At 38.7% G+C, this 14,229-nt stretch overlaps 2 protein-coding genes across 3 annotated transcripts; both read left to right on the top strand.

Moving 5' to 3' along the window:
• LOC126596677 (oxysterol-binding protein-related protein 1D-like) lies at positions 1 to 4,566 on the top strand. Its single transcript, XM_050263345.1, has 9 exons — positions 1 to 930; positions 1,348 to 1,704; positions 1,818 to 1,902; positions 2,095 to 2,274; positions 2,347 to 2,681; positions 2,807 to 2,962; positions 3,176 to 3,484; positions 3,590 to 3,934; positions 4,253 to 4,566. Exons 1-9 carry the CDS (start codon positions 406 to 408, stop codon positions 4,421 to 4,423), a joined length of 2,463 nt encoding a protein of 820 aa, XP_050119302.1. The 5' UTR covers positions 1 to 405; the 3' UTR covers positions 4,424 to 4,566.
• Positions 4,567 to 5,027: 461 nt separating this feature from the next.
• On the top strand, positions 5,028 to 7,714 carry LOC126596678 (D-cysteine desulfhydrase 2, mitochondrial). Of its 2 annotated transcripts, XM_050263346.1 has the most exons (7): positions 5,028 to 5,387; positions 5,635 to 5,952; positions 6,091 to 6,133; positions 6,264 to 6,602; positions 6,823 to 6,952; positions 7,076 to 7,249; positions 7,350 to 7,714. In XM_050263346.1, exons 1-7 carry the CDS (start codon positions 5,286 to 5,288, stop codon positions 7,603 to 7,605), a joined length of 1,362 nt encoding a protein of 453 aa, XP_050119303.1. In that variant the 5' UTR covers positions 5,028 to 5,285; the 3' UTR covers positions 7,606 to 7,714. The 2 variants fall into 2 exon arrangements, with proteins under 2 accessions (XP_050119303.1, XP_050119304.1); XM_050263347.1 differs by lacking the exon at positions 5,028 to 5,387 and having other exon boundaries at positions 5,805 to 5,952; positions 6,091 to 6,137.
• Positions 7,715 to 14,229: the final 6,515 nt, after the last annotated feature.

Below are 14,229 nucleotides of genomic sequence, written 5' to 3'. Positions count from 1 at the left end.
TCCCCGCTCTGCCTCCACCCACAATTATGCCTCCCCAACCCAAAAACCCATAAACCAAACCCCATGCATTTACATTAATTGCGCCATTAATTATTTAAATCACGCCAATTTTTAGCTGTTAATTAAATTAATTAAAGTTATTTAAATATGTAAGTACTGAGCAGCTGCAGCAGAAGTGTCTGAATGGATCTGTGTGAGTGGAGCTCTCCATAACTCTTTCTCTCTCTAGAACCAGAAGCTCCGAGAATTTTATGTCATTTCCGAAACGGTTCGTTTTCGCTTCGGATCGGGTCCTGCATTTCTACAAATCGGAGCTGTGTGATCGGCGCTGCATGTGCATGGGATAAGGATTGCAAGGATCGGATTCGTTTTTTGTCTGATTGGATGGTCTGATTGGGGTTGAAGATGAACCCGCTGTGCTGCATTGCGCCGGTTTCGATCGATCGGGACCGGGGCACGCCGGTGGCTGCCAAGCAGTCGGGTCAGTGCCAGGTAGCCTCGGAGGCTCCGATCCGGAACGTCAGCTACGGCTCGAAGCCGAGCTACTCGGCTCAGGTCTCGTTGGCCGGGACCGAATCGGACAGGGCTTCCGCCGCCGCGGGCCACGAGGTTGAGGATACGATCAGCGAAGCTAGAGATTCGAAGGTGTTTGGCGGCGGCGTGTGCGGCAGCTTGGCTGGGATTTTGTACAAGTGGGTGAACTACGGGAAGGGGTGGCGGTCGCGGTGGTTTGTGCTCGAAGACGGCGTGTTTTCGTACTACAAGGTTCATGGACCGGACAAGATTTTGGTTAGCCAGGTGAGAGAGAAGGGATTGAGGGTGATCGGAGAGAACTCGCTGAGGTACATGAAGAAGGCGAATTGGGGCAGTAATCGGCTCGGAGGTCCGGCGGCGAGGCCGTGGAAGCCTTTCGGAGAAGTGCATTTGAAGGTATGAGCTTTTGCTTATCACAGAAATGTGAAGCCATTGTTTGGGATATAGTAGAAATGCTATTTTTAGCTGATGCTATATTTAGCAAATGAGAAGTATGTATGCATTGAGTTTATTTTTTGGGATTATCTGGGGCCTTTTGCTTAGTTTGTATATTTGTAATGTGAGTGGGGGGAGTCGAAAGCTACAGAAAATGTTTAATATTCCTACACTTTTCATGGAATTTTTATAAAACATTGATTGATACCCACCAAAAGTATTCATCAATCTTGAAGGACCAACAAAAACTCGAATACGTTGAGACGAATGCTTGTGTTTTGTTTGATGATGCATAAAAATGCGTGCTCGAATGCGCACGGTCTGTACTTTTGAGTTTTTGGTTTTTGGTTACTGAATTCGAAGTGGTCTGGTTTACAGGTCTCTTCAATTCGTGCCAGCAAATCAGATGATAAACGGCTTTCCATATTCACAGGAACTAAAACTCTTCATTTGCGGTGTGTGACCAGAGAGGACCGAGCTACATGGATCGAGGCACTGCTGGGTGCTAAAGATCTTTTCCCTAGAGTGTTTATGAGCAATGATTTGGTACCTTCGGAAGATATAGTTGTTTCAACAGAGAAGCTAAGACTAAGATTAGCTCAGGAGGGAATTGGTGAGCCGGTGATCAAAGACTGCGAGTCAATTATGCTCTTAGAAGTGTCAGAGCTTCAAAATCAGTTGAAGGGTCTTCGGCGTAAACATGTGATGCTGTTGGAGTCATTGAGGCAATTAGAGGTATTTCCATGCATTTAATCACTAAGTTTCTGCTTTATACATGTGCCGCAATAAGGGGTGGTGGAAAGCTTGCTAGTCGGAAAGTAAATCCCTATCTAAATTTCTTTTTGCAGACAGAAAAAATAGAGCTGGAAACTACAGTAGTGGATGAAACAAAGGAGCGTGAGTCATATGGACAGGGGAATGGGAGATTTAGTGGTCAGTTATCTTTCCATTATCATAGTATTTTGTTGAACTCATTGTTTTCACATATGAGATGTATAATGATGATTTAAGTGTCGGTAGTACTGGAAAGGTTTCAAGCCACATACACAGTTTCTGATTTATTATCATGAAAATTTAAATTTGACCTTTAGTTTTGATTGTATTATGGTTTTGCTCATGCCACAGATTTCTACTCCGTCTTATCTGAGGGCAGTGCAAGTGATTCTGATGCAGATAACGAAAGTCAAGATGGGGCAGATGTTGAAACAGACGAAGATGAAGGAACATATTTCGATACACATGACATTTTGTCTTCAGAAGCTCTAAGAAGTGCTTCCTATCGGAGTAGAGAAGGCTTGGGAAATGGTATACGATAGAGAATCTTTCTTTCTGATTAATTAAAGAAACATAATTTGATATGAATTATTTTGTCTTCAGATGCTCAAAGAAGTGCTTCCTGTCGGAGCAAGGAAGGTTTGGGAAATGGTTGTATATTTGAAAGAGATTCTTTCTTTTCTGGTCGATTGCATGGAGTTGAGGAGATCAAGACAATTAAATATCCATATGTGAAAAGGAGGGATGATTTGCCAGAACCCAAGGAGAAAGAGAAGCATATTGGCTTGTGGTCGATTATCAAGGATAATATTGGGAAGGACTTGTCTGGAGTTTGTCTTCCTGTTTATTTTAATGAACCACTCTCATCGTTGCAAAAGTGCTTTGAAGATCTCGAATATTCAAACTTGGTTGATCGAGCATCAGAATGGGGAAAGCAGGTAAGGTCCTCTGTTGTACCCTTCTATGCATCACCTAATTGTCTGAACTTTGGGACATGAATTAATTTGGATTGAGGGAGTGTTGTTCATAGTATTCAAATTAATTTGGACTTCATGTGGTGCAGGGGAATGATTTAATGAGAATTCTAAACGTTGCAGCTTTTGCTGTATCTGGCTATGCATCAACAGAAGGTCGGCAGTGCAAACCCTTTAATCCTCTCCTCGGGGAGACCTATGAGGCTGACTATCCAGATAAAGGACTTCGTTTTTTCTCTGAAAAGGTTATGCACGTTGTCAAATTTTCTAGTATTGATGTCTAGTAGCACCCTTTTGAATGGATTTCTGGCCATTAAGTATGAAGAACGGTAAAAGATAAAAGTAGCCTCTTTGTTGCTTTGTGTTGTTAGGACTCATTGAATTTGAAGCATCACAGATAATTGTCAAATGTTTATGAACCATTGATTGTTGGCTAACAAGGATGAGCTTGCACTCAGGTGAGTCACCACCCAATGGTTGTTGCTTGTCATTGTGAAGGAAGAGGTTGGAAATTCTGGGCGGAATCCAATCTCAAAGGCAAGTTTTGGGGGCGTTCTATTCAGCTTGATCCTGTGGGTACCCTTTCCTTGCAGTTTGAGGATGGGGAGACATTTCAGTGGAGCAAGGTCACTACCTCTATATACAATATCATACTAGGAAAAATTTATTGTGACCACTACGGCACCATGCGCATCAGGGGCAGTGGCAATTATTCCTGCAAGCTGAAGTTCAAGGAGCAGTCTATCATAGACCGAAATCCACATCAGGTTAGCTAAAGTCTAAATTCTCCCCAGGGCGGCCCGATTTTCATGTTTATGTTACGCTTAGTTTTTAGCCATTGCTGGGCTTTACATAAATTCATGAAATTTCAGGTTCATGGATTTGTTCAAGACAATAGAACTGGAGAGAATGTAGCAATGTTGGTGGGTAAGTGGGACGAGGCAATGTACTATGTGCTGGGAGATCCAACTACAAAACCAAATGGTTATGATCCAATGACAGAGGCTGTGCTTCTCTGGGAAAGAGATGACTATGTTACCAAGACAAGATACAATTTCTCCCCTTTTGCAATTTCCCTTAATGAACTCACACCTGGCTTATTGGAGAAGTTACCGCCGACGGACTCAAGGCTAAGGCCAGATCAAAGGCATTTGGAGAATGGTGAATATGAATTGGCAAATGCAGAGAAGCTAAGACTTGAACAGCTTCAAAGACAGGTACCCCTGTACATCCTCTTTCTCCTTATGATCCATTATTCATCCATTCATCTTCCTCTTTTCATGCGTTCTTGCTTCTAATTGCGAGCCTAATGTCCGCTTGAATTTAATTGAAATGAAAATGACTTCAATCTCATATCTGGCCTATAATCTTGAGAGTTTGAGATTCAGGACTCAGCTCTAAACTGAATTTGTAGCTAAAGCCATTTCCCTGGTGTTTTCGGGGAATTGATGGGCTTCTGTATGCAGTGTAATTTGTTTGTAAACTTTTATTCTATTCTGAAATTGTATTTAGCAACTGTTGATAATTTTGTGCAGGCAAGAAAGTTGCAAGAGAGAGGGTGGCAGCCAAGATGGTTTCGGAAAGACGAGGAGGGTTGTTATAGTTATGTGGGAGGGTATTGGGAAACTAGGGAGAAGAACTGGGATGGAATTCCTGATATTTTTGGCCAGCGTAGCGATTTGCCTTCGTGTTCTGGTGAAGAGTAAGGCATCTCTTGGCCCGACCTTTGTTGTATTAGATTACGGTTATCTTTCGCTTCTTCCACCCTAAATCCGAGTTTAATGTAGGCTGTGTTATATAGAAAAAAACCCTTGGGGCCGTAATGATAGTTTGCTAATGGTTTCTGTCTTCTCTACGCCTTCATTTGGGACATGACATCGCCCATGGAGCTCCTCCTGGTCAGCGTTAATGTTCCACTTTGGAGCATTCTTTGTTTCATGGTAAAATTCTTACTCGGATTTGGTTAAAAACTATACTGTGATGTTACGTTTTTAAAAAGTGATGTTACGAGTTTAAAAAGTGAACTGTTCATCCAGTAAACGCATGTCAGGTGGTGAATTTAGTTTTCGTCAAAAGGAGGGTGAAATGTAAATAAATGTTGTTGAGACTCATTAGAAACAGGCATTGCCTATCAGATCGGGCGTTACGTGGTTAAGAGCGTTTACCATTACATGTATCGTGTGTTCAAAGTTCAAACTGCACAAGCATTCGAACAATTTACATGAAACTGAATAGTGTATGGAAAAATAAAAGAAAGATTGACGACGGGCCTCATTTCCATGCCTTCTGCCGGGTCGCACTTCATCTTCCACTGAAGCGCGGGCAACCTCATCTTCTCGGAGCCCCGACCCGACTCAGAGAGAGCGCCTCCGGCGACGTTCTGATACTGGCGCGGCGAGGATTCATTTTTGGGGGGTTTTAGTGTTAGATGAGACGGTAAATTTGATAAAACCTTGAACCCGGTGGGACCCTAAGCCCATTTCCCGCCATTCGATCTTTACGGCTTGTCATCGTACGGTTAATAATAAACTCCAGTTCATCATCCCCTTTCAATTATCTGCTGGTGCGATGAGGATGAAAGTTGAATGCTTTACCAGTAAGAGCGCGATTTCGGCAGCAATTAACCGCGGCTTTCACTCCGGCGTCGTTTCGAAAGGCCGTCGGATTCAGGTTCTCTCTATCTCTCACCATTGAAGCTAGGCTAAGATTTCTGTTGCAAGTAATGGGTTGGACTAAGTTTTGGATTTTGCATATTAGTTCTGGATTAAAGTTGGATTAAAACGAAAACCCTTTGCTTAATTTAATCGGTCGGGCATGCTCATGACTTGGGATTTTAATTAAACTGTTGCAATGTGTGTTGCTCACTCCTGACGACTGCAGATTGATGAGTGTTTTATTTTTACCCCCAATTTGGCAGTGTGTTTCCAATTTGAATTTGAGTGGTGGAGATTTTGTGTCAAAATTGCTTGATAGAAGATGGGCATTGCCTGCCCCTGATGCCAAAATTCACCAAATAGTGTTTTCTAGCAACAAAGTAGCAGAGCCAGGCAAAGCCTTGTCTGATGTTTCCTTCTCCAACATTACCAACCCATCTTTTATGATGAGCAAGAATGATCAAGAACCGTCTTTTTTTGTTGTGAGGGATGATTTGTTGCATCCTTTGATAAATGGTAATAAGGCGCGAAAGTTGGACGCGCTGATTCCCCTCGTGGAAGATCATTCCGTGACTGATGTGGTGAGATTCTGATCCTTCTAAGATTGTGAGGGATGATTACATTGCATCATGCAAACTCAATATTCAACTTGTGATTTGTTGAATTTGAATTCCTTTCGAGACCAAATGGCATTCAGCTACGTTTTTTTGTTTATGTAGGTCACATGCGGAGGCTGTCAAAGCGCACATACAGCAGCTGTTGGTAGGTAGTTTCTAGCTGCAATTACTATGGGATATAGTCTCTGATAATCTTGCTCTCTCAGACATGCTTCTTTTGGTGTAAAGAGCTATGTGCATCCTTGCTCATATATGGCGATTTTTGTGTTTTGCAGCTGTTTCATGTTCAGAGAGAGGACTTAAACCACACTTGCTTCTACGAGGGGAGCAGCCAGAAATACTGACCGGCTATAACTTGATTTCAACAATGTATGGCAGTGTCACATATGTTCCGAGATCTCTGTATGCCAACAGGGAAAAGATGCTAAAGAGCCATGCTGATGATTTGGCAGGCAGTAGTAGTAGTGTCGTATGGTTTGATGATATTTTGGAGGCTTCTTTGAGAGAAGATGATGGTTCTCAGAATTTTTTGCAAAAGGATGCTTGGAAGAGTGACCGTCCTCGTAAAATTGCAATTGTTAACGAAGGTGCAGGAGATGTTGTAGCATTACTAGGTAACCTAACTTTTAGGAATAAATAAACCTCTTTTTGGTTCCATGTATACATATCCGCATTCTTTTAATTGGGGAGGGGGTGTTACATAGTTATTGGATGTCAGTAAGCACATCTGATTTTTGAATCCAATCCCCCAACATTCCTGCTTCTTGTTTCATGTCTGCAATTTCACACATCGTTGACGGCTCGGTCTTGCTTTCTCCTAATTTGTTTTCTCAGGTCTGATTCGCCTAGTGCAGTACTTATCCCAGAATCACTTACTTGGGAAAGAGAGGCCCTTGAGATTTGTTGTAGATTCTGGAACCGGGACAACTGCTGTTGGTTTAGCACTTGGAGCCATATGTTTGGGGTATGTTCTCATACGTATTATTTCTCAAACATGTTAAAAATGTCATCTAAATAACATAGCTTCTTGTGCAAGCAGACTTTTGTCTATTGCCGCATTTAAACTATTTCTTTTTCGTCCTGTCAGGCTTCCATGGGAGGTTACCGCAGTGATGCTAGCTGATACAGTTGACGGGTATAGACATCAGGAGAAGCGCTTGATTTCCGATTTCAAGAGGCATTTTTGTTCTCAAATTGACAGCTGCTTCGATGAAATGGATAAAGGAATTGTGCACTGGGTAGAACGTCGCCATCCAAGAAAGTGAGTAGCCTGTCATCCTCTCCACAGCTTCTACAATGTTTCATTTATGTATTCATCTGTTTTCTGTAATATAAGTTAAACCCTGCCCTATATCTGTCAGGTTTGGCAATGTTTTAGAAGGGGAAGTAGAGGCATGCCAACACATTGCACAACAAACCGGTATTTTGGTGGATCCAGTGTATACACTCGCTGCGTGGGAGATGGCAACGATCCTTCGTGAACAGGAAGCAGAAGGAGGTGCAATGGTGGTGATGATTCACACTGGAGGCACTCTAGGCTTGTTTGGATTAGCACAGAGGTACAGATCTTACTTCTCTAACCTCAAAACTGGACTGTCCAAGTCGAGAGGGAGTTGAGTCCACTGAATTCACTTCAACCGTTTAAGGCATTTGTATCTCCATTGTACTTTCATCCAACCTTCTGTATCGAAATTGATAAATTATAGAGAAATGTTCGACATCCAAACTAGTGTCATTTTACACATACGAGCTTCTTTTGTCTAAATTGGAGCGAATCGAACTCTGGATGTATCTTAATCTTCACCTATTACAGCGGTCGGGCCAACTCCGAGGGCTTATTAGACCTATGAGTTTAGTTGGTATGGGCCTGGCTTGAGATCGGACTCCGGGCTGATCCGTCCCAAAACTGTTTAGCAGAGGATAAATACAAACCTAAGCCTATGGCTCAAAATCTTGAATTGGGCTTCTGAATATTTTGAATACTGCTACCCAATTAACACCATCTTATCCTGATAAAGATCTTTCAAATTTGCAAGTTACATGTGCCATGCCAACAAATTCTCTCGCTCTCTCTGGGACTGTAAATCTGGATTGGGGTTCACTTGCTTTTTTTGTGTTCGGGAAGCGCTTTAAATGTCTTTCCAATATTCACTTGCATTTTTGCTTAGGATTTCTTTCAAAAACGTTTTCGTCAACACGCTTTCAGTCATTTTAAAAACACTTCCAAACGAATCATACCTTACTCAATAAAAAAAGACATAAGAAAGGAACACTTGTCCCAACGAACGTACGTATATATACATGTGCGTATAATATATATATATATATATGTGTGTGTGTGTGTGTGGGGCAGTTGCAAAACGATTCGCCACAGTAGGAGGACACGACATGGTGCGCAATGCGCACACACTCTCCAAGATTCTATTTGCTCTTTCTATAATTCTATATAAGTTGTATATAGTTTATATGCAGTTATGCTTTATGTGTGTGTGTTTTGTGGGTGAGCTGGTCTGGTGGCAAACCAAAGGCATGAACAAAACAAGAGGAGCAGGCAATATTCCTGGTACCAAGGTAAGGGGAAGCAAAACTTGATGGTCTGAAGAACCTTTTTGTCTCACCCAATATTCCCAGTCTACCACTTAGGAGTAGCTCATACTTGGGCCAATCAAATAAAGCCTATACATGATTATATGAGACCCATCTGTATCAATGACTAGAAATTGCATTATGGAATCAACTGTTAAAAGTCGGCAACTCGCACGTGTGATTGTCTGTATCATCTCTCTAAGAAGTTGTTACATTTGGCCTTATCAATAATTAACTGATGAGTGGTGATCAGAGTGCAAACGACTTTCAATCGGCCAAAAATTTTCAACTCAAGCAAGCAACTGTCCGCACACTTTTTTAATTTTCGGCCGTCGGATCAGATGAATTGAAGAAGATCAACGAACAGAAATTATCAAGGGGTGTGTGAGAAGTAAAATAAGGTGTGTGGATAGCTTACCCCTTATCCAAAATGAACCGGTGAGTGGCAACTAAGGAGCAAACAAATCTTAACTATTGATGCGTTGTATAATTCAAATGTATCAACAGTTATAAGTCGTGGACTCGCACATGCTATTGTTATCAGATTTGGCCTCGACCATAATGAAGTGATGAGTAGTGGTGACCTATCTTTGTTTCGACAGCTTTATACATTGGTGGGGAGCACTTTATGTTGAAGGCACAGGAATAAGAAACAAAAGATGGTACAAAGGCTATAGCATGGCAAGGCAGCAGCATAGGTGCATAGGGAATGTCTCCTTAATTATGTGTCTCTTGTTTGTTTGCCCGCTTTCAACTTTTTCACAATTGTGTGTGACTCAACTCCTTAAAATAGGGTCGATGGAGATTAAAACAAATGAGGAAACATCTCTTTCACTTCTGTGTGCCATTAAAAGGGCTCCATTATAAATCATAGTGCGAGAGAGAGAGAGCGCAGTGGCCCATGAATCATGTGAAGCAAATGGGGAACACAACAATATATATGGTTTATTTTTAGCTATGCTCAATGACTCGATTTTGATCTCATTTTGCCATGTTTATGTTATTTTCGTTAAAAACCGTCAAATATGCTGATGTGGATTAAAACATACATTTTTAGAATAAATTTTTTTTAGCTACGCTTCTTGGTACTCGATTTCGATTTCACTTTGCCTCTTGAAACTCAAAAGTCGTCAATTTACTCCTTGAAACCCAATATTCACTTCACTTTTGCTTGTGTATGTGTATTCAGTTAAATAACCCTATGTCCCCTTCTCTAAACTTTGTTCATACATTCATCTCTTCTCTCTCCATCTCTAGCCACCTTATCATTAGTTCCATTGATTTCACTATTTTTATGAGCCAGGGCAAAATGAGGAATTTGGATTTCGTTTATGGAAAGAGGAAGATGAGGAAAGACAGAGAATCAGGAAAAGATGAAGGCGTGGCATCGTCAACAGAAACAAGGCAATGTGGAGAGAATTTTGAGTTTTAAGGAGAAAAGTAGTGACTTTTGAGTTTTAAGAGGCAAAGTGGGAACAAAATCGAGTTTCAGAGAGCATAAATACAAATAAGCCTCAACATAACGGTTATTTAACGGAATAACAGAAATAAGGCATAGTGGAGCGAATATTGAGTTTTAGAGAGTAAAGTCGCAACTTTAGAGTTTTAGGAGCCAAAGTGGGATCGAAATCAAGTTTCAAAGAGCGTAACTAAAAATAAGCCTATATATGACTAGTTAGCTAATAAGTTGTGTATAAAAACATTACCTCTGTATGAACACACAAAACCGACCCATTATCTCAACAATTCTTCAAAATAATAATGCATTTTACCATGTTTATCATTGTTTTTTTAGTCAAACGATAGGATATTGGCAAAAATACAACATGTCCTTAATCCACCTACAATGATATATCATGTTTGCTTATGTGTGAATCGAACTTGAGACACCAACAAGGGCGGAGCTACAGTGGGGCTTAGGGGGGGATGCCCCCACTGAGAATATTTTTTTTAAATGTTAAAAATTGTATGCATTCTAATTCTTATTTATTTTTTATTTTTAAATCCAGAACTAAACGACGTTGTTTTGGTCTATATATTAAAAAAAAAAAGTATAGTGGGGGACCGCTTGTCCCCCCCCAAATTCCATCTATGTTTACTTTTTATTGTGGATATGCGGTCTAGCATTGAGTTTTTAGGTTTAAAAGAGATTGGAGACCTTGCAAAAAAAAAAAAAGGTTCAATGCAAAAAACACAAAGTGTATTCCTTGGTTTACTTGCTTATAACATTAGCACTAACTCTTCCAGTTGCTACTGCAACCGTTGAAATAGTATTTTCGGCCATGAAATTTCTGAAGAATCGATTGAGAAATCGGATGGGTGATCAATAGATGAATGATAACATGATTATTTTTATAAATAGAGAGAGATATTTGATGGTATTGGTAATGATGTTATCATATAATGCTTTTAGAACATGAAAACACGTCAAGGGATATTGTAAGGGAATGTTGTATGAAAAACTTTCTGGATTAATATATAATTATTGTGTTTAGTAAATTCTTAAGCTTTTTAATTATAACTTTGTTGTTTGAGGATGTCCCCATTCATATAAATCTCTGGCTCGTCCCTGGACACCAAGTATCACAAAGTTCAGTGACAATGTATTATCCGCCTTTCTGGAATATAATATAGCTTTTGATATGTAATAACGAAGTAACCATATAACCCTAATTACCACACTGACATTAGTGGGCAATATATACGATGTAGTGGTGCAATTACATATGGTGCAGTTCTTACCAAACTCAAAGATTGAGGAGGATTAAATAATGCAGATGGACCACAACGAGGAGGAGAGATAGTAAAGAAATAAGACCGTATCGAAATGTTTGCACGTACCTTAATGTGAGAGAGGGAGACAAGAGCATGCAAAGTATCGATGTTTGGGGATATTAAGGTCGGGCCGGCCTTGGTAGTCTCATCTCATGTTTGGACCCCATGACTGGATAGTGGAAACTATGGCGCACGTGTGCTACTCTTAACTAATATATATATACTCAGGTTCTTTATGGAAAGGGATCTCTATTTTTTTCAAAAAATAGGAATTAAGTGTGAGACTCACTTCACATCGAACTTCAACGATCCGAACCATTTATTTTGTAAGTCTCGATTCATAGATTATCCTTGTAAAAATTCAATTAAATTCGAAACCATTTGTCTATTTAATTATCAATATAAAATTTCAATATTTCTTATATAACAAAATATTCGTCAATTTATTTGAACCCAATTAGATGTCTTAAACATTTCCGATTTGGCTAATATTTTGCAAGGATGATCTATGAGGTGCAACTTGAAAAATAGACGGTTCGGATCATTAAAGTTCGATGTAGTATGGACCCCACAACTAATCCCCATTTTTATAAAAAAAATGAAGATCCCTCCCCTTAAATATTTCCTATATATACTAATAGCTAGTACTAGATTTGCACAATTTTTGTTCGAGTTAATCTTAATTTGTTTATGTCTCGAAAGAAAAGATGGAAGTTGGGTGGATCTTCGTGGAAGCAATTCGAAGTTTGAGCTTGTATTGTTGTTGTTGGGATTAAAAATAGGGATTTATGAGTGGAGAAAAATGTTATTTTGATCACATTTGAGATCTAAGAGCTCGTTTGAGATTGTTTTTTGTGAGAAATATTTATGTCCAAAGCGATTTTCTTACAATTGCTTTTAAAAATGCATTAAATTTTTACTACAAATTACTTCTAGGACCTGAAAGCACGAATTTAAGGCTTAAAGTGTGTTTTAAGAAGACGTTTCTAAACCCTAAACTCGTGTTTGATAATACTTTTAAATGTTGTTACCAAACATGTTTAGAAATGCTTTTGATAATAAAAATGTATTTTAGTCATTTAAAAAGCAATCCAAAAAAACAATTAAATTTGAACAAATGAGCCATATTGATTAATTTGGACAACTTAAGACATGTGATATTATCTCTCATCGAATGATAAACTATGAAACTTTGAGTAAAAACTGAAATCTTTTTTCAGTTCCTTCACATATTGTTAATTGATTTTGAATTAAATTAATGCTCATAGTAACTCGATATTAGCTGAAGACATATTGTATACGTGGCAGACCAATGAACATACTTGTTCTTGCGTTACCCAATGAAACTTCTCTATGTGTTATGTGCAAAAATACTCTAAATGTAAGGTGCATTCTTATATCGAATGATGAGAGTCTAACGTCGAGATTGAACATAAATCTTGAAGGAGGATGTAAACAACTATCTCGTCTACACCTTTCCCTCCAACTTCTCGTTTAGTGTTGCAATCTTACAATGTTACTGGATAATCATGTCTATTATTCGAGTCATCCTTAATTACCATTGTAATAATTTTAGTGTTTTAACTAAAAAATGTTGATTCATTTACTTGATGATTAACTTTTTATAGAGATAATCTATAAAAAAAACGATTAAAAAGTAAATAGTTCAATGCATGATGAAGAGCTTAAAGAAGAAAGATTTAAAGAGATACATTAACGAGATTTTCTTAAAGTATGACACTTTATGAATTCTCTGCTATATCACAATTTAATGTCAACATTATTTTATTGTGCAAAAAATATGAGATAACAGAAAATTAATAAAAAGTATCAGTTTTACGAAAATCACACAAATGGAACTTCAACTCCCAATTCCAGTGTGCTTATTGAATACCGCGAAGCACCTTCTTCCTTGCAGACATCAACCAAACTATGTACGAATCGGAGTAATACGATGATTAAACATATATATTGTACAAATTAAAAGAATTGGAAATAATAATTAGCGAGTGGTAATGCCAACAATCTGCGGACATTCTTGAACCAAGCAAGTAAAAGCTTTTCCTGTTTCCCATGTTGCATGTATACACTTGTAAAACGACTGCTGAGAGTACTAATTGGTATTATAGTGAAACTTTAACATTTTTTATGATATCAGCAAATTATCTCGTGTGTGAAGTTCATGGTCACACGGACTTTACTTCACTGATCAATATGTATTGTTTACATACTAGGCTTCAAAATTTACCGCATTTGAATGAGTATGTTAAGAGTATTAATTTTACATCAAGAAAATGAAAGACGTTGCATGAACTTATAAGTAAATTGGACAAATCGTCATATTACCAATTGATTTTAGGTTAATGATCTATTCAAATATTATTATTCTCTCTCGTTGTTTGTTTGACTCAGAGATTTAACCTAATTATTCTTTTAAGGTAGCACCTAGATTTCCAATACTATATGACATAAATTTAATTATTTTGTTCACCAGTAAATAATTAAATGTTCAATTAATTGCAAGAATAAAAATAAAGCAGTATATATATTTATTCCATCAAATCATAAGGCTTATAATTCAAGTAATTATAAGAACATTAATCGTGCACTACTCGAGCATCCATATTTGAATACCGTCCCCCAATATCGCTTGTATGACGAAGACATAAAAAAATGTATATCTCAATCTCAAGCCTCAAGATACCAAGGAGTACATTTTTTTAAGGCCTAATTGGATAAATGGTCCCCGTGGTCATAAGGTATTTGGATGATAGCCCATGTGGTAAAAAAATTCGGATTTAAACCCCTGTGGTCTAAGTCTGTTAGGATTTATGCCCTTCTATTAAATAATGCTGACGTGGCTGCCAAATGTTTGCCACG

Source organism: Malus sylvestris, chromosome 13, assembly GCF_916048215.2.
Source record: "Malus sylvestris chromosome 13, drMalSylv7.2, whole genome shotgun sequence".
In the NCBI taxonomy this organism is placed as follows: domain Eukaryota; kingdom Viridiplantae; phylum Streptophyta; class Magnoliopsida; order Rosales; family Rosaceae; genus Malus; species Malus sylvestris.
The sequence above is the reverse complement of the archived record's forward strand: the minus strand, read 5'-3'. Positions and strand labels throughout refer to the sequence as shown.

What these genes read in the sequence shown, in the direction of transcription:
- LOC126596678 (XM_050263346.1), top strand. Translation starts at nt 5,286, where the DNA reads ATGAGGATGAAAGTTGAATGCTTTACCAGTAAGAGCGCGATTTCGGCA. An exon ending in CGAAAGGCCGTCGGATTCAG is followed by an intron (nt 5,388 to 5,634) that starts GTTCTCTCTATC and finishes CCAATTTGGCAG; the next exon opens with TGTGTTTCCAATTTGAATTT. An exon ending in AGATGTTGTAGCATTACTAG is followed by an intron (nt 6,603 to 6,822) that starts GTAACCTAACTT and finishes TTGTTTTCTCAG; the next exon opens with GTCTGATTCGCCTAGTGCAG.
- LOC126596677 (XM_050263345.1), top strand. Translation starts at nt 406, where the DNA reads ATGAACCCGCTGTGCTGCATTGCGCCGGTTTCGATCGATCGGGACCGG. An exon ending in AGTCATTGAGGCAATTAGAG is followed by an intron (nt 1,705 to 1,817) that starts GTATTTCCATGC and finishes TTCTTTTTGCAG; the next exon opens with ACAGAAAAAATAGAGCTGGA. An exon ending in TTCGTTTTTTCTCTGAAAAG is followed by an intron (nt 2,963 to 3,175) that starts GTTATGCACGTT and finishes GCTTGCACTCAG; the next exon opens with GTGAGTCACCACCCAATGGT.